Below are 26206 nucleotides of genomic sequence, written 5' to 3' on the forward strand. Positions count from 1 at the left end.
GCCCCTCAGCCTCTATTCTATATACAGCCAGCACAGCATCAGCCTCTGATATATACAGGTAAACAGCCTCTGATATATACAGCAAATATTGAGATAGCTCTAAGGATATATCTAATTTGGATGGTAACAAACTGCAGTGGTGAGCGTTCCTTCTCAAAACTCAAATTAGTTGAAAACCGATTAAGGACATCCATGAAGCAGGAACGACTTGTAAATTTGGTTATCATGAGCATCGAGTCAGATATACTGCGTGAATTGGACATTAGTGACATCATTAGTGATTTTGCAGAACGAAAATCAAGGAAAGTGCCTGGATTGTAAAAAAATGAATGATTTTACCTGAATTACTCTGCGTAAATGATTTTTGTAAATAAACTTGCGTTCATTTCATTTTGTGTTTTTGCATTACATATTGCAACACCTTGAAAAATGTCCCTCCCTCCAAAATGGGCCCCGGGCCACCCACCTCTTACTTAAATAGTGTTGGATGCACTAGAATTCTGGAGGCCTAACCCCTTCAAAGCATCTTATACAACAAGTGTAGATAGGGTTTATGTGATTGTTCCTTCCTGTAACAATTAAACTTTCTAAATTAAAGCACCCTCTTGGCACATTTGGAAGAGATGGCTGTATATAGTAAAGGCCCCGTCTCACATAGCGAGATCGCTAGCGAGATCGCTGCTGAGTCACAAGTTTTGTGACGCAACAGCGACCTCCATAGCGATCTCGCTATGTGTGACACGTACCAGCGATCAGGCCCCTGCTGCGAGATCGCTGGTCGTGTCGGAATGGCCTGGACCTTTTTTTGGTCGTTGAGGCCCCGCTGACATTGCTGAATCGGTGTGTGTGACACCGATCCAGCGATGTCTTCACTGGTAACCAGGGTAAATATCGGGTTACTAAGCGCAGGGCCGCGCTTAGTAACCCGATGTTTACCCTGGTTACCAGCGTAAATGTAAAAAAAAACAAACAGTACATACTCGCCTTCTGATGTCCGTCAGGTCCCTTGCCGTCTGCTTCCTGCTCTCACTGACTCCCGGCCGTACAGTGAGAAGTGAGAGCACAGCAGTGACGTCACCGCTGCGCTCTGCTCTCAGTGTACGGCGGCTCAGTCAGAGCAGGAAGCGGACGGCAAGGGACCTGACGGACACCGAAAGGCGAGTATGTAGTGTTTGTTTTTTTTGGTAACCAGGGTAAACATCGGGTTACTAAGCGCGGCTCTGCGCTTAGTAACCCGATGTTTACCCTGGTTACCCGGGTGCTGCAGGGGGACTTCGGCATCGTTGAAGACAGTTTCAACGATGCCGAAGTCGTTCCCCTGATCGTTGGTCGCTGGGGAGAGCTGTCTGTGTGACAGCTCCCCAGCGACCACACAGCGACTTACCAACGATCACGGCCAGGTCATATCGCTGGTCGTGATCGTTGGTAAATCGCTTAGTGAGACGGGGCCTTAAGTCTTTAAAGCTTTTTTAAACATTGGAGTAACATTAACTTATTTCCAGTCCATGAAGTATATTCCATACATGCAGAGAATTTTAAATTCGTAAAAACAGAGGATTTTTTAATTAATGAACTAAGTTCCCGAAGAACACTATGATGATGAAAATCACCATTTATTTGTACCTCTGACTTGCAAAAGTTTTGATATCATGTTACTTGTACTGTTTCTGCTTGATAACAGGAATGCGATAATGCATTGTACGTACCATTCTTTTTTTAATTACGTTTAATTTTGTGGCTTCTTTGTATCTAGCATATTAATTGCGATGGTGTCTATGTTTTCTATTGGCTTATATGGATACAGAGATCAGGTTTCTAAATCAGCAAACAACAAATATTATTAGCTTTGTCTTCAGTGGCTTTGTGCCCGTTCTGCACAATTTAATCAATGCATATAGAAATTAGATGTACGAGGTATCTATTTCTTTTTTATACAATCTCCATGATGGGGCTAAGTGTTTTGTTGTTTTGTCTGTAAATATAAAATTGGACTAGTGTTTAGGGTATACCTGCAGCCCTTAAAATCCTTCATTGTAGCCCTGATAGAAAAGTGTCTTATATATTTTTTTATATTAGTGTTTAAAGTGACCCTCCACCCTGGAACTGAAAAGCAGCTACAGATTTGTCATGTACCTGCCACTGGCCTCCCGCTGCCTCCTCTTGCTCAGATCATTGTCTTGTCATCCTGCTTCCAAGATGGGCGGTGCAGTAGCATGAGGAGTGGCAATTTGCTGCAAATACTGGAGTGTTGGCAGTAAAAATGCTAGCTGTGGCGTACATATGGCAGGGAAGGCAATGGCTTAGACTTACTACACTCCCCACACCACTATGATGGCCATATTGGAAGCAGGAGGACATGAATGCCGATCAGAGGAGAAATGTCAACGGGAGGAAGTCGTAGATCACCAGGTGGGGTGACTATAGGTGAGAACAGTATGGTCACTCTTCAGTCGTAAGGTGGATGGTTGCTTTAACTCATTTGTGTTCTGACGGACTCCACAAACTTGATATTTTTGCTTCTGCTAAAGAATATGGCTTACTGTCTCTCTTTATGCCAATCTCTCCTGTAGGTTTTACCGGCCGTATCAATGACTTTGGCAGCAAGGAAGAAAGGCAGCTGTAATAACAGGGCAGGGGTAAGTATATATTTTAATATCTAAGATAAATGAATTAATAATTTTATTTGGGGTGACTGAGAAAAGAATAGGGTTTTGGTTTGAAACAAGTAATATCAGGATGGTAAGTATTGCACCTCTTAGCAGTCAGATTTTTCCAAGTGTCGAACTATCTGGATAAGCCTGGTTTTACTGTCTATAGTAGGGGTCTAAAACCCAAGAGCCTGAGGCTCGGCATGTGGCCGGCGTGTTTAAGTCCCCTAATCTATAGTCTAAGAAAAGCAGCACAAAAAGGAAAACATAAATAAGAGATTGTCTTTTAATTTTTCACTAAGTATTTACTACTCTCAAGTGTCAATGACTTCGGTAATATCTCTGATGGAGAACTAAACAAGATCTCTTCACTCCGCAGATGCTGTGCTCCTCGCTGTGGTGTGTTTTGAGCATTATAGGATCTGCTTACTGCGTTTTGATATCCATCTATGCAATCAGTAAAGGGCCTCTGATCTGTGAGAAAGGAAAAAATACTTTGGATTTTTGTGACTACACATTGGGAAATCTCAGGTAATCTCATAACTGATTTTAAATAAGGTTTTATTGGGAAGCTGACACCAGTTTTTTCCCTATGTAATGTGAGAGCGCATAATGTAGAGATAAATGTTTTTGGAACTGATGGCTTCAAAACAGAATGTTTTTGCAAAGCTGAAGAGTACAAAGAAAAATACATGATGCCTACATTGAGACATGGTGGTGACAGTGTCCTTATGTGGGGCTGCATAAGCGCTGCTGGTGTCGGAGCTACATTTAATTGATGGTATCATGAATTCACAGATGTACTGCTCTATATTGAGAAAGAAGATGCTGCCATCACTCCGTGCCCTTGGTAGACCTGTACTTTACCAACATGACAATGATTCAAAACACCGCAGCACTCTGTAATCCCCAATATGTATGCAAATACTAAATATGAGATTTAAACTCAATTACTGCAATATAAAATATACTTACAAAAATGAAGGTTCCTAGGGCGTAAATTGGCCAATTAATGTATGCCCATCAACCACAGCAAGGTGACTTTTCTCTGTTGGGAATCTAACATAATACTTATCAAACATGTGTCTCCTGGGCTATAAGCCTACACAATTAATGGGCTATGTAGTGCAGCAGTGTCCACACTGTGCAGTGATGAGGCAGTGACCCAAGCAAGTTCAAAACAAAAAGTATTTAATGTCCAAAAACTCACACAGTGCACAGCACGCTGTATCCTCCAGATCGCAGCTGGTAAAACAAAAGACAGTCTGGGTCCGGTTGCCGTGAGCGTCCACACTGCCGTGTATGCAGGGGTGCCAGACCCTTTGGCTCCTCTTGACCCTGTGTTGCCTCACACAGCGAGTGCTCGGCAGACCAACTGCTCTGTCTGCTTGCAAGACCAAAACTGGCACACCCCAACTCTTCCTGCAGGGTTTATTTTCCTTTCCTCCACCCTGTGGCCATGAGCCACTTATAAGATCTGGGCTGGAGGAAACGGACCGGACCCCACTACCTTCCTGCAGTCTGTTTAAAAAATAAAAGCCCATACCGGGTTTTCTTGAACAAGCTCCTTGGTCAAAAATAACTTGACCACGTTCAAACTTACTTTTATTCTGCCTTGAGACTCACAGGTACCCTGCTGTGAACACAAGGCACTGCAGCAGATCTAATACGCTTCTAAGCGCATCCTGGGGGCCCCTTACATATGACACCGGTCACTGCCTCACATACCCCCCTCTGTTCAAACTTGTGGGGTTGAACATGTCACCATACAGGGGGCCCATGACAGGGCATCCGCATTTCCCTGTGACTTCCCCGCCTCATGTTCCACTGAAAAACTAAAGTTTTGTAGGGACAGAAACTATCTGGTGACTCGGGCATTCCTCTCTTTTGCCTTTCTCATCCAGACAAGGGGTGAATGGTCTGTTACCAAACGAAACTGACGCCCGAGCAAATAGTAGCATAGGGACTCCAAGGCCCATTTAATCGCCAAGCACTCCTTCTCCACTACGCTACAATTTTCTCTGCTGGGGTCAGTTTCCTGCTCAAGTAGGTGACTGGATGCTCATCCCCGTTCACCTCTTGCGACAGCACCGCTCCTAGGCCTACCTCCGAGGCATCGGTTTGTACAATAAAGGTCTTCTTGAAGTCGGGGCTGATGAGGACCGGCTGTTCACACAACGCCGACTTCAGGGACTAAAATGCTTCTGAGGATTCCAACAGACCATCACTGTCTTCTTACCTTTTAACAGGTCCATTAGGGATGCTGATTTTCCCACAAAATTGGGTATAAACCATTGGTAGTAACCAATGATGCCAAGGAATGCCCTCACCTGTTTGGTACTTAAGGGTTTGGGCCAGTTTTGGATGGCCTCGATCTTGTTTACTTGAGGTTTGATCACCCCTCGGCCGATCACGTTACCTAAGTACCGAGCTTCCGTGAGCCCTATTGCGCATTTCTTTGGGTTTGCTGTTAACCCTGCGACTCTGAGTGACTCTAGCACAGCTTGTACCTTGGCACTAAAGATGACTATGTCGTCTAAATAGGCCGATGCGTATTTCCTATGTGGTTCTAACACTTTGTCCATCAGCCTCTGGAATGTGGCCGGAGCCCCATATAACCCAAAGGGCAAGATGACATAGTGAAACAGATCCTCTGGCGTGATAAATGCGGCCTTATCTCTTGCCGACTGTCACGGGGACCTGCCAGTATCCTTTGGTGAGATTGAGTATGGTGAAGTATTGAGCCTTACTCAGTCTTTCAATTAGCTCGTCCACCTGAGGCATTGGATAGAGGTCAAATTTTGACATCTCATTTAACTTCCTGAAGTCATTACAGAAGCGTAACGACCCATCCGGTATAGGTATTAACACAATGGGGCTAGTCCACTCACTCTGGGACTTTTCAATGACTCCCAATTGAAGCATTTGCTTCACTTCCGCCACTATTAGTTGCCTCCAGGCTTCTGGCACTCGGTATAGTTTTATCCGTACCCTCACCTGGGGCTCGTGACTGAATCACTGAGGTTCGCCCCGGCAACTCTGAGAATACATCCGTATTCTGCTGCACCAAAGCTCGAGCCTCCCGTCGCTGCTGTTTTGTGAGGGCGTCATTTACTTTTACCTCACACCCGGCTGTGTCCTAGGCCAGTGCCAGAGGGACCCCCCCATTTGTACGACTGGAGTCGCCTCTGTGACCAAACATTCTCTTTCCTTCCAGGCCTTTAGCAGGTTTACATGGTACAGTTGCTCGGATTTCCTTTTCCCGGGTTGGTACACTTTATAATTCACTTCCTCCTCTTTCCCCCGTATTTCATAAGACCCTTGATACTTGGCCATGAGTTTACTCTCTGGGGTGGGTACTAGTACCAACACCCGGTCTCCTTCTTTAAAGGTCCTGCCCGTGGCCCTTTTATTATACATGCGGCTCTGAGCGGCCTGGGCATCCAACAGATGCTCCTTTGCTATGGGCCACATGACCACAATCCGATCCTGCATACTTGCCACATACTCGATAACACTCTTATGTGGAGTGGGCTCCTGTTCCCACATCTCTTTAGCTACATCCAGCAGTCCCCTCGGGTGCTTGCCATACAATAGCTCAAATGGTGAGAACCCCGTGGACGCCTGCGGTACCTCACGGATGGCAAACATTAGATAGGGCAGTAACATATCCCAATCCCTCCCATCCTTGGCGACCACCTTTTTTAGCAAGACTTTGAGGGTCTTATTAAACTTCACCAACCCGTCGGTTTGTGGATGGTACACCGACGTATGTAGCTGTTTAATCTGGAGCTGCATACATAGCTCCCTGATCACCTTACGTAGACATAAAAGGAGTTGCCTGATCCATAAGGATCTCCTTGGGTAGCCCAAGGCAACAGAACATGGCGAACAGTTCACGGGCTATTAGTTTAGCTGAAGTGTGGCGGAGTGGTATCGCCTCTGGGTACCGGGTCGCGTAGTCTGTGACTTCTAATATGTGCTGGTGGCCACGGGCAGATTTTACTATTGGTCCTACCAGATTCATCGCAATCCGCTCAAAATGTACCTCTATAATGGGCAGAGGAACTAATGGACTCCGGTAGTTCGTGGTGGGTGAGGTTAGTTGGCACTCCGGACATGTGTCGCAGTTCCTTTTGACCTCCACGTAGACACCAGGCCAAAAAAAACACAGCAATATGCACTCTAGCATCTTTTTGGCCCCCAAATGCCCAATGTTACCAGCAACCAGGACCCGTGTACCAGGGTCACCAAGCTCCCAAGGGTCCAAGAGAGCGTCCGTCTGATACCCATTAATGAGTACCTGGCACAGCTGAGGTTCGGTACAGCAGGTAGAATCCAGCAGTAATTAAAAACACCCTTGGACTGATGGGAGGAGTGCACAATCAGAAAGGAGGCAATCACAACCTCCAATAGTAAACTGAAAAAAAAAACGACCGACACCTCCTAGCTAGTGTGAACAGGTGCAAGCTGCAATAACTGCACAAGATACAAACGAGAGAATGATCCTAAACGCACATCTAAGGCCACTGTTGTATTTCTGAAGAACACGGTGAAAGTGACTCAGTGGCAAAGTGTCTCCTGATTTGAACCCAACCAAAAGACCAATGGGGAATTTTGAGGAGACAAGTTGTCATCACTCTCCGTCCAGTGTCCAGGCTCTAAAGAAGTCGTTCTTGAAGAATGAAAAAAGATAGATGTTACAATATGTCACCAACTTTTTCATTCCATGCTTAGAAGACTTGGTGCAGTCCTTAAAAAACATTGAGGTCATTCAAAATACTGGACGTAGTCGTTTTTGATGTAGTGTTTATTCATTTTTGAAGCAACTAATTTGCTTAAAACAGAAGATTTTGTAATGAAAGTTATACTATTAACCTTACCTTCATGTTATGGGTTTAAAAAAATGTTCTATGAAACTCAGTCTGGTCTAAGGTTTGGAAATTGTTCCTATGTTTAGTGAGATATTGATTACAATTTTACTTTACAAAGGGGGTGTACTCATTTATGATGAGCACTGTATATGTATTTTGTATGTAAGCCCTCTTCACAAGTGCTGCGCCCTGGAAATAAAGATGCTAATAATATAGCACCTAGAAATAAATAATAATAATGATAAATAACAAATGCTACCACAAGGGATCCCTCCTACAGGCTGCCATCCAAAGCCCACCATGTCTATCACGGATATCTCCCAAACAGTATCGCTTTGGAATATGTATTTCAAATTATTATGTAAGTGATGAAAGGGTCACAGATTGTAGTCTCCTAAGGCTATGTGCACACGTTCAGGTTTTTTCGCGTTTTTTCATGATAAAAACGCTATAAAAACTCATTAAAAACACATACATTATGCATCCTATCATTTAGAATGCATTCTGCATGTTTTGTGCACATGGTACGTTTTTTTCTGCGAAAAAAACGCATCACGGTAAAAAAAGCATGTTCATTAATTTTGCAGATTTTCCGCGTTTTTCCCGCAATTCTATGCATTTGGAAAAAAACGCGTCAAAAACGCTTGAAAAAAACGCATGCGGTTTTCTGGCAGAAATGTCCGTTTTTTGTCAGGAAAATTTCTGCAAGAAATCCTGACGCATGCACATAGTCTAAAGGGGCAAAAAGATGAGACTTTATTTAAAACATTTAACAAAACAATTAAAGGCATTTTCTACTTCCAAAAACCATGGTTTAAAATTCTTCTGTACACATCATGAACACAGCAGGTACTCACCTTCCCCAGGTCCAGTAATGCTTCTTTGCAGCTAATGCAGTCTCCATGTACTGGCTGAAGTGGTGACATTATGACTACAGCGCACATCACTGCTGCAAACAATCACAGAGCTCAGCAGCTTATGCTGTCTACACGGAGAGAATCACTAAGATCAGTGATTGACTGCACCGGTAACTCCCCTGTCCTCAAAACAAAATTAATAAAATATATATACAGCCTGTGAAATAAGTATTGAACATGTCACTAATTTTCTAAGTAACTATATTTCTAAAAGTGCTATTGACGTGAAATTCTCACCAGATGTCGGTAACAACCCATCCAATCCACAAGGGCAATGAAAACACACCATAGATGCCCAGAAATTATGTATAATTCTGAGAAATGATACAGGAAAAAAGTGTTGAACACGCTTACTGAAATTTAATTAATACTTTATACAGAAGCCTTTGTTGGTGATGACAGCTTCAAGATGCCTCCTGTATGGAGAAACTAGTCGCATTCATTGCTCAGCTATGATTTTGGACCATTCTTCCACACAAACACTCTTCATATCCTGAAGATCCAATGGCCTCCTTCTATGGACTCTCAGCTTTAGTTCCTTTCATAAATTGTCTATTGGATTCAGGTTAGGTGATAGGCTGGGACATTCTAGCAGCTTTATTTTCACTCTCTGAAACCAATTGAGAGATTCCTTGGCTGTGTGTTTGGGAGCACTGTCTTGCAGAAATGTCCACCTTCATTTTATTTTCATTGTTCTAGTAGATGGCAGCAGATCTTTATCAAGAATGTCTCGATACATTTGCCCATTCATCCTTCCTTCAATTACATGAAGTTTGCCAGTACCATATGCTGAAACATGGCGTGTATTATGGTCGAGTTCAATTTTGGTCTCATCTGACCAGACTATATTCCACCAGTATTTCACAGGCTTGTCTAAATGTTGTTAAGCAAGCTATAAACACTCTTGAACTTGCTTTTTCTTCAGCAATGGAGTCTTGTGTGGTGAGCGTGCATACCCGCCATGGGGGTTAAGTGCATTACTTATAGTTTTCTTTGAAACAATGGTACCTCCTGATTCCAGGTCTTTCTGTAGCTCTCCTTGGCTATTTAACAACTCTTCTGATAATTATTTTCACTCCTCTGACTGAAATCTTGCGGGACCATCTGGTCATGGCAGGTTGATGGTGAAATGATGTTCTTTCCACTTTTGGATTATTGCCCAACAGTGCTCATGGGAAGCTTCAGTAGTTAAGAAATTATTCTGTAACCAATGTTATCAGTTTGTTTGGCAACAATAAGGTTGCAAAAGTCTTGAGACAACTCACTGGTTTTACCCATCATGGGCGGTTTCTTGTGTAGCACCTTGGTGATGAGAAACCTTTTTATAGGTCATTAGTTGAACCAGCTGATATTTTTCACTAAGTGGCAGGATTGCTTTCTAATTACCGTATATACTCGAGTATAAGCCGACCCGAGTATAAGCTGACCCCCCTATTTTTGCCACAAAATAAGTGGGAAAACTTAATGACTCGAGTATAAGCCTAGGGTGGGAAATGCAGCAGCTACTGGTAAATTTCAAAAATAAAAATAAATACCAATAAAAGTAAAATTAATTGAGACATCAGTAGTTTAAGTGTTTTTGAATATCTATATTGAATCAGGATCCCCATATAATGCTCCATACAGTTCATGATGGGCCCATAAGATGCACCATACAAAATATGCCCCATATAATGCTCCAGACAGTTTATGATGGGCCCCATAAGATGCTCCATATTAAAATATGCCCCATATAATGCTCCACAAATGTGGATTACGGCCCCATAAGATGCTCCATAGAGATATTTGCCCCATATAATGCTGCACATGGCCCCATAAGATGCTCCATAGAGATATTTGCCCCATATAATGCTGCACATGGCCCCATACAGATATTTGCCCCATATGATGCTGCACATGGCCCCATAAGATGCTCCATACAGATATTTGCCCCATATAATGCTGCACATGGCCCCATACAGATATTTGCCCCATATAATGCTGCACTTGGCCCCATAAGATGCTCCATACACATAATTGCCCCATATAATGCTGCACATGGCCCCATACAGATATTTGCCCCATATAATGCTGCACTTGGCCCCATAAGATGCTCCATACAGATATTTGCCCCATATAATGCTGCACATGGCCCCATAAGATGCTCCATACAGATATTTGCCCCATATAATGCTGCACATGGCCCCATAAGTTGCTCCATACAGATATTTGCCCCATGTAATTCTGCACTTGGCCCCATAAGATGCTCCATACAGATATTTGCCCCATATAATGCTGCACATGGCCCCATAAGATGCTCCATACAAATATTTGCCCCACATAATGCTGCACTTGGCCCCATAAGATGCTCCATACAGATATTTGCCCCACATAATGCTGCACTTGGCCCCATAAGATGCTCCATACAGATATTTGCCCCATATAATGCTGCACATGGCCCCATAAGATGCTCCATACAGATATTTGCCCCACATAATGCTGCACTTGGCCCCATAAGATGCTCCATACAGATATTTGCCCCATATAATGCTGCACATGGCCCCATAAGATGCTCCATACAGATATTTGCCCCATATAATGCTGCACATGGCCCCATAAGATGCTCCATACAGATATTTGCCCCACATAATGCTGCACATGGCCCCATAAGATGCTCCATACAGATAATTGCCCCATATAATGCTGCACATGGCCCCATAAGATGCTCCATACAGATATTTGCCCCACATAATGCTGCACTTGGCCCCATAAGATGCTCCATACAGATATTTGCCCCATATAATGCTGCACATGGCCCCATAAGATGCTCCATACAGATATTTGCCCCATATAATGCTGCACATGGCCCCATAAGATGCTCCATACAGATATTTGCCCCACATAATGCTGCACATGGCCCCATAAGATGCTCCATACAGATAATTGCCCCATATAATGCTGCACATGGCCCCATAAGATGCTCCATACAGATATTTGCCCCATATAATGCTGCACATGGCCCCATAAGATGCTCCATACAGATAATTGCCCCATATAATGCTGCACATGGCCCCATACAGATATTTGCCCCATATAATGCTGCACATAGCCCCATAAGATGCTCCATACAGATAATTGCCCCATATAATGCTGCACATGGCCCCATACAGATATTTGCCCCATATAATGCTGCACATGGCCCCGTAAGATGCTCCATACAGATATTTGCCCCATATAATGCTGCACATGGCCCCATAAGATGCTCCATACAGATATTTGCCCCATATAATGCTGCACATGGCCCCATAAGATGCTCCATACAGATATTTGCCCCATATAATGCTGCACTTGGCCCCATAAGATGCTCCATACAGATATTTGCCCCACATAATGCTGCACTTGGCCCCATAAGATGCTCCATACAGATATTTGCCCCATATAATGCTGCACATGGCCCCATAAGATGCTCCATACAGATATTTGCCCCATATAATGCTGCACATGGCCCCATACAGATATTTGCCCCATATAATGCTGCACATGGCCCCATAAGATGCTCCATACAGATATTTGCCCCATATAATGCTGCACTTGGCCCCATAAGATGCTCCATACAGATAATTGCCCCATATAATGCTGCACATGGCCCCATACAGATATTTGCCCCATATAATGCTGCACTTGGCCCCATACAGATATTTGCCCCATATAATGCTGCACTTGGCCCCATAAGATGCTCCATACAGATAATTGCCCCATATAATGCTGCACATGGCCCCATACAGATATTTGCCCCATATAATGCTGCACATGGCCCCATACAGATATTTGCCCCATATAATGCTGCACTTGGCCCCATAAGATGCTCCATACAGATAATTGCCCCATATAGTGCTGCACATGGCCCCATACAGATATTTGCCCCATATAATGCTGCACTTGGCCCCATAAGATGCTCCATACAGATATTTGCCCCATATAATGCTGCACATGGCCCCATAAGATGCTCCATACAGATATTTGCCCCACATAATGCTGCACTTGGCCCCATAAGATGCTCCATACAGATATTTGCCCCATATAATGCTGCACATGGCCCCATACAGATATTTGCCCCATATAATGCTGCACTTGGCCCCATAAGATGCTCCATACAGATAATTGCCCCATATAATGCTGCACATGGCCCCATACAGATATTTGCCCCATATAATGCTGCACATGGCCCCATACAGATATTTGCCCCATATAATGCTGCACTTGGCCCCATAAGATGCTCCATACAGATATTTGCCCCATATAATGCTGCACATGGCCCCATACAGATATTTGCCCCATATAATGCTGCACATGGCCCCATACAGATATTTGCCCCACATAATGCTGCACTTGGCCCCATAAGATGCTCCATACAGATATTTGCCCCATATAATGCTGCACATGGCCCCATAAGATGCTCCATACAGATATTTGCCCCACATAATGCTGCACATGGCCCCATAAGATGCTCCATACAGATATTTGCCCCATATAATGCTGCACATGGCCCCATAAGATGCTCCATACAGAAATTTGCCCCATGTAATGCTGCACTTGGCCCCATAAGATGCTCCATACAGATATTTGTCCCATATAATGCTGCACATGGCCCCATAAGTTGCTCCATACAGATATTTGCCCCATGTAATGCTGCACTTGGCCCCATAAGATGCTCCATACAGATATTTGCCCCACATAATGCTGCACTTGGCCCCATAAGATGCTCCATACAGATATTTGCCCCATATAATGCTGCACATGGCCCCATAAGATGCTCCATACAGATATTTGCCCCATATAATGCTGCACATGGCCCCATACAGATATTTGCCCCATATAATGCTGCACATGGCCCCATAAGATGCTCCATACAGATATTTGCCCCATATAATGCTGCACTTGGCCCCATAAGATGCTCCATACAGATAATTGCCCCATATAATGCTGCACATGGCCCCATACAGATATTTGCCCCATATAATGCTGCACTTGGCCCCATACAGATATTTGCCCCATATAATGCTGCACTTGGCCCCATAAGATGCTCCATACAGATAATTGCCCCATATAATGCTGCACATGGCCCCATACAGATATTTGCCCCATATAATGCTGCACATGGCCCCATACAGATATTTGCCCCATATAATGCTGCACTTGGCCCCATAAGATGCTCCATACAGATAATTGCCCCATATAGTGCTGCACATGGCCCCATACAGATATTTGCCCCATATAATGCTGCACTTGGCCCCATAAGATGCTCCATACAGATATTTGCCCCATATAATGCTGCACATGGCCCCATAAGATGCTCCATACAGATATTTGCCCCACATAATGCTGCACTTGGCCCCATAAGATGCTCCATACAGATATTTGCCCCATATAATGCTGCACATGGACCCATACAGATATTTGCCCCATATAATGCTGCACATGGCCCCATACAGATATTTGCCCCATATAATGCTGCACTTGGCCCCATAAGATGCTCCATACAGATAATTGCCCCATATAGTGCTGCACATGGCCCCATACAGATATTTGCCCCATATAATGCTGCACTTGGCCCCATAAGATGCTCCATACAGATATTTGCCCCATATAATGCTGCACATGGCCCCATAAGATGCTCCATACAGATATTTGCCCCACATAATGCTGCACATGGCCCCATAAGATGCTCCATACAGATATTTGCCCCATATAATGCTGCACATGGCCCCATAAGATGCTCCATACAGAAATTTGCCCCATGTAATGCTGCACTTGGCCCCATAAAATGCTCCATACAGATATTTGCCCCATATAATGCTGCACATGGCCCCATAAGTTGCTCCATACAGATATTTGCCCCATGTAATTCTGCACTTGGCCCCATAAGATGCTCCATACAGATATTTGCCCCATATAATGCTGCACATGGCCCCATAAGATGCTCCATACAGATATTTGCCCCACATAATGCTGCACTTGGCCCCATAAGATGCTCCATACAGATATTTGCCCCATATAATGCTGCACATGGCCCCATAAGATGCTCCATACAGATATTTGCCCCATATAATGCTGCACATGGCCCCATAAGATGCTCCATACAGATATTTGCCCCACATAATGCTGCACTTGGCCCCATAAGATGCTCCATACAGATATTTGCCCCACATAATGCTGCACATGGCCCCATAAGATGCTCCATACAGATATTTGCCCCATATAATGCTGCACTTGGCCCCATAAGATGCTCCATACAGATAATTGCCCCATATAATGCTGCACATGGCCCCATACAGATATTTGCCCCATATAATGCTGCACTTGGCCCCATAAGATGCTCCATACAGATAATTGCCCCATATAATGCTGCACATGGCCCCATACAGATATTTGCCCCATATAATGCTGCACTTGGCCCCATAAGATGCTCCATACAGATATTTGCCCCATATAATGCTGCGCATGGCCCCATAAGATGCTCCATACAGATATTTGCCCCATATAATGCTGCACATGGCCCCATAAGTTGCTCCATACAGATATTTGCCCCATGTAATGCTGCACTTGGCCCCATAAGATGCTCCATACAGATATTTGCCCCACATAATGCTGCACTTGGCCCCATAAGATGCTCCATACAGATATTTGCCCCATATAATGCTGCACATGGCCCCATAAGATGCTCCATACAGATATTTGCCCCGTATAATGCTGCACTTGGCCCCATAAGATGCTCCATACAGATATTTGCCCCATATAATGCTGCACATGGCCCCATAAGATGCTCCATACAGATATTTGCCCCATGTAATGCTGCACATGGCCCCATACAGATATTTGTCCCATATAATGCTGCACATGGCCCCATACAGATATTTGCCCCATATAATGCTGCACTTGGCCCCATAAGATGCTCCATACAGATAATTGCCCCATATAATGCTGCACATGGCCCCATACAGATATTTGCCCCATATAATGCTGCACTTGGCCCCATAAGATGCTCCATACAGATATTTGCCCCATATAATGCTGCACATGGCCCCATAAGATGCTCCATACAGATATTTGCCCCATATAATGCTGCACATGGCCCCATAAGTTGCTCCATACAGATATTTGCCCCATATAATGCTGCACATGGCCCCATAAGATGCTCCATACAGATATTTGCCCCACATAATGCTGCACTTGGCCCCATAAGATGCTCCATACAGATATTTGCCCCATATAATGCTGCACATGGCCCCATAAGATGCTCCATACAGATATTTGCCCCACATAATGCTGCACATGGCCCCATAAGATGCTCCATACAGATATTTGCCCCATATAATGCTGCACATGGCCCCATAAGATGCTCCATACAGATATTTGCCCCATATAATGCTGCACTTGGCCCCATAAGATGCTCCATACAGATAATTGCCCCATATAATGCTGCACTTGGCCCCATACAGATATTTGCCCCATATAATGCTGCACTTGGCCCCATAAGATGCTCCATACAGATAATTGCCCCATATAATGCTGCACTTGGCCCCATAAGATGCTCCATACAGATATTTGCCCCATATAATGCTGCACATGGCCCCATAAGATGCTCCATACAGATATTTGCCCCATATAATGCTGCACATGGCCCCATAAGTTGCTCCATACAGATATTTGCCCCATGTAATGCTGCACTTGGCCCCATAAGATGCTCCATACAGATATTTGCCCCATATAATGCTGCACATGGCCCCATAAGATGCTCCATACAGATATTTGCCCCACATAATGCTGCACTTGGCCCCATAAGATGCTCCATACAGATATTTGCCCCACATAATGCTGCACTTGGCCCCATAAGATGCTCCATACAGATATTTGCCCCATATAATGCTGCACATGGCCCCATAAGATGCTCCATACAGATATTTGCCCCATATAATGCTGCACTTGGCCCCATAAGATGCTCCATACAGATATTTGCCCCATATAATGCTGCACTTGGCCCCATAAGATGCTCCATACAGATATTTGCCCCATATAATGCTGCACATGGCCCCATAAGATGCTCCATACAGATATTTGCCCCATATAATGCTGCACATGGCCCCATAAGATGCTCCATACAGATATTTGCCCCATATAATGCTGCACTTGGCCCCATAAGATGCTCCATACAGATATTTGCCCCATATAATGCTGCACATGGCCCCATAAGATGCTCCATACAGATATTTGCCCCATATAATGCTGCACATGGCCCCATAAGATGCTCCATACAGATATTTGCCCCATATAATGCTGCACATGGCCCCATAAGATGCTCCATACAGATATTTGCCCCATATAATGCTGCACTTGGCCCCATAAGATGCTCCATACAGATATTTGCCCCACATAATGCTGCACTTGGCCCCATAAGATGCTCCATACAGATATTTGCCCCACATAATGCTGCACATGGCCCCATAAGATGCTCCATACAGATATTTGCCCCATATAATGCTGCACATGGCCCCATACAGATATTTGCCCCATGTAATGCTGCACTTGGCCCCATAAGATGCTCCATACAGATATTTGCCCCATATAATGCTGCACATGGCCCCATAAGATGCTCCATACAGATATTTGCCCCATATAATGCTGCACATGGCCCCATAAGATGCTCCGTACAGATATTTGCCCCATACAATGCTGCACTTGGCCCCATAAGATGCTCCATACAGATATTTGCCCCATATAATGCTGCACATGGCCCCATAAGATGCTCCATACAGATATTTGCCCCATATAATGCTGCACATGGCCCCATAAGATGCTCCATACAGATATTTGCCCCATATAATGCTGCACTTGGCCCCATAAGATGCTCCATACAGATATTTTCCCCATATAATGCTGCACATGGCCCCATAAGATGCTCCATACAGAAATTTGCCCCATGTAATGCTGCACTTGGCCCCATAAGATGCTCCATACAGATATTTGCCCCACATAATGCTGCACTTGGCCCCATAAGATGCTCCATACAGATAATTGCCCCATATAATGCTGCACATGGCCCCATACAGATATTTGCCCCATATAATGCTGCACATAGCCCCATAAGATGCTCCATACAGATAATTGCCCCATATAATGCTGCACATGGCCCCATACAGATATTTGCCCCATATAATGCTGCACATGGCCCCATAAGATGCTCAATACAGATAATTGCCCCATATAATGCTGCACATGGCCCCATAAGATGCTCCATACAGATATTTGCCCCATATAATGCTGCACATGGCCCCATAAGATGCTCCATACAGATATTTGCCCCATATAATGCTGCACTTGGCCCCATAAGATGCTCCATACAGATATTTGCCCCACATAATGCTGCACTTGGCCCCATAAGATGCTCCATACAGATATTTGCCCCATATAATGCTGCACATGGCCCCATACAGATATTTGCCCCATATAATGCTGCATTTGGCCCCATAAGATGCTCCATACAGATAATTGCCCCATATAATGCTGCACATGGCCCCATACAGATATTTGCCCCATATAATGCTGCACTTGGCCCCATAAGATGCTCCATACAGATATTTGCCCCATGTAATGCTGCACATGGCCCCATAAGTTGCTCCATACAGATATTTGCCCCATGTAATGCTGCACTTGGCCCCATAAGATGCTCCATACAGATATTTGCCCCACATAATGCTGCACTTGGCCCCATAAGATGCTCCATACAGATATTTGCCCCACATAATGCTGCACATGGCCCCATAAGATGCTCCATACAGATAATTGCCCCATATAATGCTGCACATGGCCCCATAAGATGCTCCATACAGATAATTGCCCCATATAATGCTGCACATGGCCCCATAAGATGCTCCATACAGATATTTGCCCCATATAATGCTGCACATGGCCCCATAAGATGCTCCATACAGATATTTGCCCCATATAATGCTACACATGGCCCCATATAATGCTGCACATGTCCCCATAAGATGCTCCATACAGATAATTGCCCCATACAATGCTGCACATGTCCCCATAAGATGCTCCATACAGATATTTGCCCCATATGCTGTTGCTGCGATTAAAAAAATATAAAATGACATACTCACCTCTCAGGCCCCCGGCACGTGCTATACTCACCTTACCCGTTCTACTGCCGACCGCCGCTGTGTCTTCCTCGTCCTCTGCACTGACTGTTCAGGCAGAGGGCGGCGCGCACTAAATGCGTCATCGCGCCCTCTGACCTGAGCGTCAGTGCAGAGGACGCGGAAGACGCAGTGGCGCCGACGGTGGAACGGAGAGCAGGTGAATATCACGCACTGCGTTATACTGAATAGGTGAATATGCGGCTCCACCCCTATGGGAGTGGAGTTGGGTCCATATTCATTGCTGTAATGAGCGGTACCATGTGACCGCTCAATACAGGAAGAAGCTGCCGGCACCAGGGACCTGCAGGGACCGCGCCAGGAGCAGGTGAGTATTATTACACAGCCCCCGCTCCCCCTCCCCTGCCAACCCCTGGGTATGACTCGAGTATAAGCCGAGGGGGGACTTTCAGCCCAAAAAAGTGGGCTGAAAATCTCGGCTTATACTCGAGTATATACGGTAGATAGATTTTAGCAGGTGTCATGACTTTTCATGACTTTTTGCACCTCTTTCTTCGTATGTTGAATACTTTTTTCCCGTGTAATTTCTCATTATTACACCTAACTTAATTTATGGACATCTATGGTTTAATTTCTTTGCCTGTGTGGATTGAATGGGTTATTACCAACATCTGGTGAGAATTTCATGTCAATAGAATCTATAGAAATATATTTACTTAGAAAATTGGTGACATGTTCAATACTTATTTTACCTGCTGTATGTGTTTTTTCTAATAAATAAAAAATACATATATAGTAATAGCGCAATTACTTCTGGAGAACGTGCAGCAGAATGTCTCTATCAGCCTCTAATTCCTCTGTAATAAGAAAATCTGTATTCCCTGAAGTCACATTTTACCCATGAGGTGAGCGTGAACAATTAGCCAAGTAGGAGAAGGAAGCTGAGGTTTTCTTATAAGACATGTCGCAACATTTCTAGCCTTCACTTGTATTATTGGCTTTGGTTCCACTTTAAAGGGGAATCTGTCACCAGGTTTATGCCACCTAATATAAGAGCAGCAAGTGTAGGGTCAGAGACCCTAATTCCAGCAATGTGTCACTTACTAAGCTGCTTGATGTAGTTTTTATAAAATCATTTCTGTTTCATTAGCAGGAGGTTATTACTGGAGGTCTAGCAAACGTGCTGTCTTATAGTCCTCCATATTCATGAGGTCTATGTAACCGCACACCTAACACACATTGGCAGCTTTCTGCCTAAGCACAATGCATACAGAAACGAGCCAATCAGTGGTGTGGGCGGAGTTATACAGAGCGCAGCAGTCAGAGAACTGCTAGATCTGTAGCAGGTAAAACGTTGATTTGATAAAAAAAATGCAGCAAGCAGCCCAGTAAGGCTATGTCTCCACGTTCAGGATGGCCTGCGGTATCGCCGCAGCGCTCGGCGCTAAGCCCCGCCCCCTTTCTGGGACGCGATCATGCCGGATGTGTTAACTCTTCACATCCGGGATGATCGCTCTGTCCCATAGGGCCCTGTGATATGCCTTGTGGGGACGCTGCGTCCCAGCAAGGTGTACGGACATGCTGCGATCTGAAAAGACGCGCAGCATGTCCGGAGTCGCAGGGCCGCCGCGTGCGGGTTTCCACGCATAGTGGAGACGGGATTTCATAAAATCCCCTCCACTATGCTGGAACATCTGGACGCTGCTTGTTTGACGCTGCAGCTCTGCGCAGCGTCAAACAAGCAGCGTTTCCTGACCGTGGAAACATACCCTAAGTGATACATCACTGGAATCAGGGTGTCTGCAAAAACCTGATGAGAAATTCCCTTTAAGGGCTGTAAAAAAGAACCAAGTTTAACACCTTAACATCCAATGATGATATTGGACGCCTCCCAATTGGGTGCTGGCTCTGGTGATGAGCCCACACCTTTTCCGGCACATGACAGCTGATCTGATCAACTTTTCTCTAACAGCCATGAGTGGAATCGCGATCCACCTGCGGCTGTTAACATGTTAAATGCCACTGTTAAACTCTGACAGCGGCATTTAACATGGAAGCGCATCATTAACCCCACCTATCGGCACCCGTGTCACATGACCGCGGGTCATTAATGGGTTGGCATGACAACCCGGGATCTGCAGGAGCGGTCGGTGCTCCTAGCAATTGAGCATTTCTGCTATGTAGCACAAGCGATCGGATGATTGCAGCTACTAGTCTCCCATGGAAACTATTGAAGCAAGTAAAAAGTAGAAAAGAATGTTTTTAAAAATATTAAAAATTTTTTTTAAAAATATAAAAGTTCAACTCACCTTCCATTCGCTCCATTCAAAATAAAACAATAAAAAAAATCAAATATACACATATATGGTATCACTGCATTCAGAATCGCCCGATCTATCAATATGTAAAAAGAATTAATCCAATTGGTAAACAGCGTAGTGAGAAAAAAAATCAAAACACCAGAATGTTTTTTTTTGGGGCGCTGCAACATTGCAATAAAATGCAATAACGGGTGATCAAAAGATCGTATACACACCAAAATGGTATCATTAAAAACATCAGCTCGGTGCGCAAAAAATACGGCGTCCCCCGGCCTGGATCTCAAAAAACGGAGACACTACGGTTCTCGGAAAATGTCAACATTTTTATTTTTTTTATTTTTACAAACTTAGATTTTTTTTTTTCACCACTTACATAAAAAGAACCTATACATGTTTGTCGTCTGTGAACTCATAATGACCTGGAGACTCATAATGGCAGGTCAGCTTTAGCATTTACTTAACATGGTAAAAAGAAATCCCCCCAAAATTGTGGAATTGTACTTTTTTTGCAATTTCAACGCATTTGGAATTTTTTCCCATTTTCCAGTACACGATATGGTAAAATCAATTGTGCCATTCAAAAGTACAACACGTCTCACAAAAAAACAAGCCCTCACATGGCCATATTGATGGAAAGATAAAAAAGTTATGGCCGTGGGAAGGAGGGAAGCAAAAAATGGAAACATCCCTGGTCCTTAAGGGGTTAATATATGAGTATATTGTATACCTCACGTTTTTATTAGTACACCTATCTTATTGCCTTCTTTTTTTTTACTAGTACCCTCCAGACATTGAAGTTTGACCTGGCCTGGTTTCTGAACGGTTCCTGCATTTACTCTCCGTCAGTGGATGACAATGTGACGGGCTTCGCACGGGAATGGTTGCCCGATTTTGACCTGAATTTTAAAATTGATGAGGACATTCAGAAGATTATCCACATCACAGTGTTTGTGGGTCTGGCCATTGTGGGGCTGCTAGAGATCTTAGTGGCCCTTAGTCAGATGGTGGCAGGTCTATTCGGTCTCATTTGTGGAACCTCCAAACCCAAAAAGGACAAAAGCAGTGACAAGGGCAGTGTCAATCATGGCTACAATTATTGCTGAAAAAAAATTCTCAAAAATCTTTTTTTTTTTTTCATGTAATTACATATGTAAAAGGGAAAAATGTCTGAAAATTAAAAAGTAAATGTATAAAACATGAAAATTGGCAAAAATTTAAGTTTTAAAACAGCAGCCATGAGTGACACAAGTATCAGTATGTCTCATTATTTCATGTCTTGACCCTGGGCCAATCCTATGGTTATTCAATACTCAGCAGTTAGTCTTTGTTCTGATAGACGATCCACAACCGTTTTTTTTCTTTATTTTTGTATAAACAATAGTATAAAGTTCAATAAAGTTATTGCCTATATTGTGCCTGACACAAGAATAAGTGGTTGCACTGCACTTATTAAATACAATGTGATACCATAGGTAGATCTTGAGGCCCAATTTCTTGTTAACATTTTTTTTAAGTCATTTTTCTTCTGTGACTTGTGTTTTTTACTGGCATATTTTGTGCAAAATTCATCAAAGATTCATGAATTTTACACAAAGCCCCCAATTTTTTATTTAATCTTAAATTGATTTTGAGATGTTTTAGGAGGAAAAGTTGAACGCTTCTAGAAATGCACTAAAATATCGGACATCCATTAAAGCATTCTGAGGCGAGGGCGGGGGGGGGGGGGGGGGTTGGAGTCGAAATTAGGCAATTTTTCAACTTTTTGTAACTAAAATCCAAAATACAACCTGATAAAAGGTGCAGAGTTTGATGAATTTGTCGCAAATCACAAAAACAAAATTACTATTTGACAAGTATTCGCAACATAAAATCGGGTGGAAAATCAATGATGAATCAGGCCCATCATGTGCCGAGGCACTTTTACCTTTGAACATGGTTTTGACTTATGTTTTACCATTCACCGCACATCAGTTTACATTGATTAAAAAAAAACAAAAAAACTATCATTTACCCTCATATGGCAGCCACCCATCTTTTGCTTTAGTATTTATTTCCTTTTTATACTTCCTGATTTTTATTACACTGCTATGTTTTACAACATAGTTTCACTTGTGGTCCTATGGCACATTGTTTAGTGCTGGTACCTTCTGATATTAACAGTTTACAGATTAAATCCAGCCTATTTTATTTTAGAACCTACCAGAATAGATTTTTTTTAATCTCCTTTCTTTTGATTCAGTATATTAGCATCATTATTGAAGCAGTACCACTACAGTTACATCTAGAGTCATTCTTTAGTACATAGTGTGCTTTCTTGTTATGTATAGTGTCATCCCTTAGTAAATGGTGTACTTTCTTATGTATAAAGCAGTCCCTTACTACATAGTGTTCTTTCTTGTTATGTATAGTGCTGTCCCTTAGTAAATGGTGTACTTTCTTGCTATATATGGTAATCCCTTAGTAAATAGGAAGATAATTTGCATATTCCTGGTGCATTCTGGGAATAGTGAAGAGTTGTCACGAGTCTCAGGATCTTTAGGTGTAGCTGGATTGAGCTGCTTGAAGGAAATCGTCAAATTGTCAAATCTTTACGTCGATTTCACAGAAATGTGTTTTGTTCAACATGAAGGAGATTACACATATGGCGTTCTGCAATGTGTGCTATATGTTTACAGACATGCCAGAGGAAGAGACAAATGCTAAGTGCCAGAAATCCAAGCTTGTGACTCTGTTAGAGGAAAAGGCGCAAAGTCTTCAAGAGAGAATAGCTACACTGAAGCTCATCATGGAAGATGAGGATTTCCTTGACCGAGAAGAATCTCTTCAGAATGTTGTAAGAGAAGAACTTTTCAGTGTTCCTGCAGAAGCTAATGACCGAGTAATAACTATTCAGAATGTTTGAAGAGAAGCTCCTTTCAGTGTACCTGCAGAAGAGAAATGGAAGCATGTAACCCAAAGAAGCAAGATGAGGAGGCAGTCCGCACCCATAGTGCTGAAGAACCGCTACCAGGCTCTCACACAGGACAAGAATGAAGATGTACATCAAAAAAGTGCTTTAACCACAATAGAACACCCCAGTAAGAAGTCAGAAGCCTCTTGAAAGGAGAAAAAGCGCTGTGGTGAATGAGAAAAGTAGAGTGGTCGTCATGGGGGATTCCCTGCTGAGAGGAACAGAAGCTATCTGCCAACCAGACATTACCTCATGAGAAGTGTGGTGTCTTCCAGGTGTCCTAATCAAAGATGTGTTTGCTAGGATATGAAGACTTTTCAGTGCTACAGATGATTAATCATGTCTACTAATACATGTAGGAACAAAATGACACAGCAAAAAAGGTCCTGGAAACTATATGCAGAGACTTTGAAGGCCTAAGCCGGAAAGTCAAGGAACTGGGAGAGCAGGTTGTCTTCTCATCAATCCTCCCAGTGGGTGGATATGGACCAAAGAGATTGAACAGGATTCTACAAGTAAACGACTGGCTATGTCGATGCTGCAGTGAGCAACGTTTTGGGTTTCTTGACCATGGAGTGAATTACTGTCACACTGTGATGGTCTTATGTTCGGTAAATGGGCCTTAAACTGTCCCAGGAACTGGGACCCTAACTATCCCCGTCACGGGGGTACTCGTTATGGTACATAGGCCCAAGTCTCAGACCTCACTGTGCTCCTGATAAACCATGGTCTGTGCCCTCCCGCACCACCCGCACCACACAGAGCATGGGATAGAAATGTAATATGAACAAGACAAAACAGTGATAACAGAAACCCTCTCATAAAAAAGCATCAACCAACAATAGGTAGGAGGATGGGGACAGGGAGGAATAAACTAAACGGGAAACAGGGACCAGGAGATAAACACATACGTACAAAAGAACACCTCTAAAACAACTTCTCTCCAAAACACTTTGCTTAAGCACATCGAACAGCAAGAGGAATCTCCAATAGCAACAACGAACTCCTATTCAGCACCGCGTCTCCTAAGAGCAAGGAATCCGAACTTTCACTGTCAAGTCAGAGAGGGTCTGGCCAGGTTTTATAAGATGAGTTATCGACCAGATCAAAAGCAGCTGAAATGGAGTTGCATGTTTCTGACGAGCATAGAAAGGGTCGTTAACCTCTTCAACACCAAAGGAAACCAACATAATTTAATATAGGATCCGAACACACAGGCTAAATGGAAGATCTGCGATTCACAATATGCAGTGATCTTCTAGCTCCAGATCTCCAAGGTTGGTGTGACACACTTGTGACAATTATCTGTATGATGGACTATTTGCTAGAGATGGGTTGCATCTTAAGAAAACAGGAAAACACATATTTGGTACACGCCATGCTACACTCATCAGGAGAGCTTTACACTAGAGCAATATGGGAAGGGAAATATAAGTCCAGGAAAAAATACACAGCTAATTAATTCTTTTGAGAATCCTGCCATTAGAAGAGGAAATAAAGAACAAAAACAACAAATTTTGAATGAAATTAGAGAAACAGAAACTAGAGGAACAAGAGAAACCGACTACAAACTAAAATGTTTCTAATAAATGTACAGAGCATGAGAAACAGACAGATATGAAGCTACTAACTCAGGAAGATAGATATAATGTCATAAGCATCACTGAAACTGAAAGACTAACAAGAGGGGAGGAGGTGTTGCATTGTATGTTAGGAAAATTGATATCTCCACTGAGATCCAAGCTTCAGAGACTGGTAGACACAACACTTGCTCTATGCATGAACGGCAGAGTCTCTTATCCCAGGTGACCGGTTAACTCTTTGTTACACATGGGGCAACTTCTGTGTTTGGTTTTCTCCTCCCTTTTTCTTCCCTCAATAATGAAGGAGAAAAAAGGGGACCCCATTTACAAGATGAACTTTCACAAAGATCCCTCACCAATCAGAGACAGCCGCGGCTAACGGCTGCTGGAACGTCTGCTTCTTTTGCTTGCATAATCATGTCTTTTAGGCTACTGCTTCTGCTGCCTATGGCACTGCCCTACATTTTGCCGGGACGCTGGTTGCAGTTGAGCGTCTCATCACGCTCTTCCCCTTTTAAAATACCCACCCGGCGTCCTCAAACCTACTCCTGGTTTCACCCCAGGAAGTTCCTCCTCGTCACATGACCTCCCCGGCCGCATCATCAGGGGGCGCTTCGCCGTGTCCCCCCTGCTCATCCTGCAAGACCCATTGGTCCCAGCGGAGGTGGCTTCAGGACACCGTACCAGCCGCACTGTGGCCTCCCCACTGCCTGAACCGGACTGGCCGGGCTTGTACCATCTTCATCCCGATCTTCCATCTTCAGGTAC

The 26206-nt window shown here is 43.7% G+C and overlaps 1 protein-coding gene across 1 annotated transcript in view; it reads left to right on the forward strand.

Moving 5' to 3' along the window:
• TM4SF20 (transmembrane 4 L six family member 20) overlaps window positions 1–22920 on the forward strand; it is a 58365-nt gene extending 35445 nt beyond the window's left edge. The window contains exons 2-4 of the mRNA XM_077291164.1: window positions 2571–2636; window positions 3028–3179; window positions 21684–22920. Of these exons, the coding sequence (XP_077147279.1) occupies window positions 2571–2636; window positions 3028–3179; window positions 21684–22008 (543 nt within the window). The 3' untranslated portion in view covers window positions 22009–22920. The remainder of the gene's footprint in view (window positions 1–2570; window positions 2637–3027; window positions 3180–21683) is intronic.
• Window positions 22921–26206: the final 3286 nt, after the last annotated feature.

The sequence above is a fragment of the Ranitomeya variabilis genome, chromosome 2 (assembly GCF_051348905.1).
Source record: "Ranitomeya variabilis isolate aRanVar5 chromosome 2, aRanVar5.hap1, whole genome shotgun sequence".
Lineage (NCBI taxonomy): Eukaryota > Metazoa > Chordata > Amphibia > Anura > Dendrobatidae > Ranitomeya > Ranitomeya variabilis.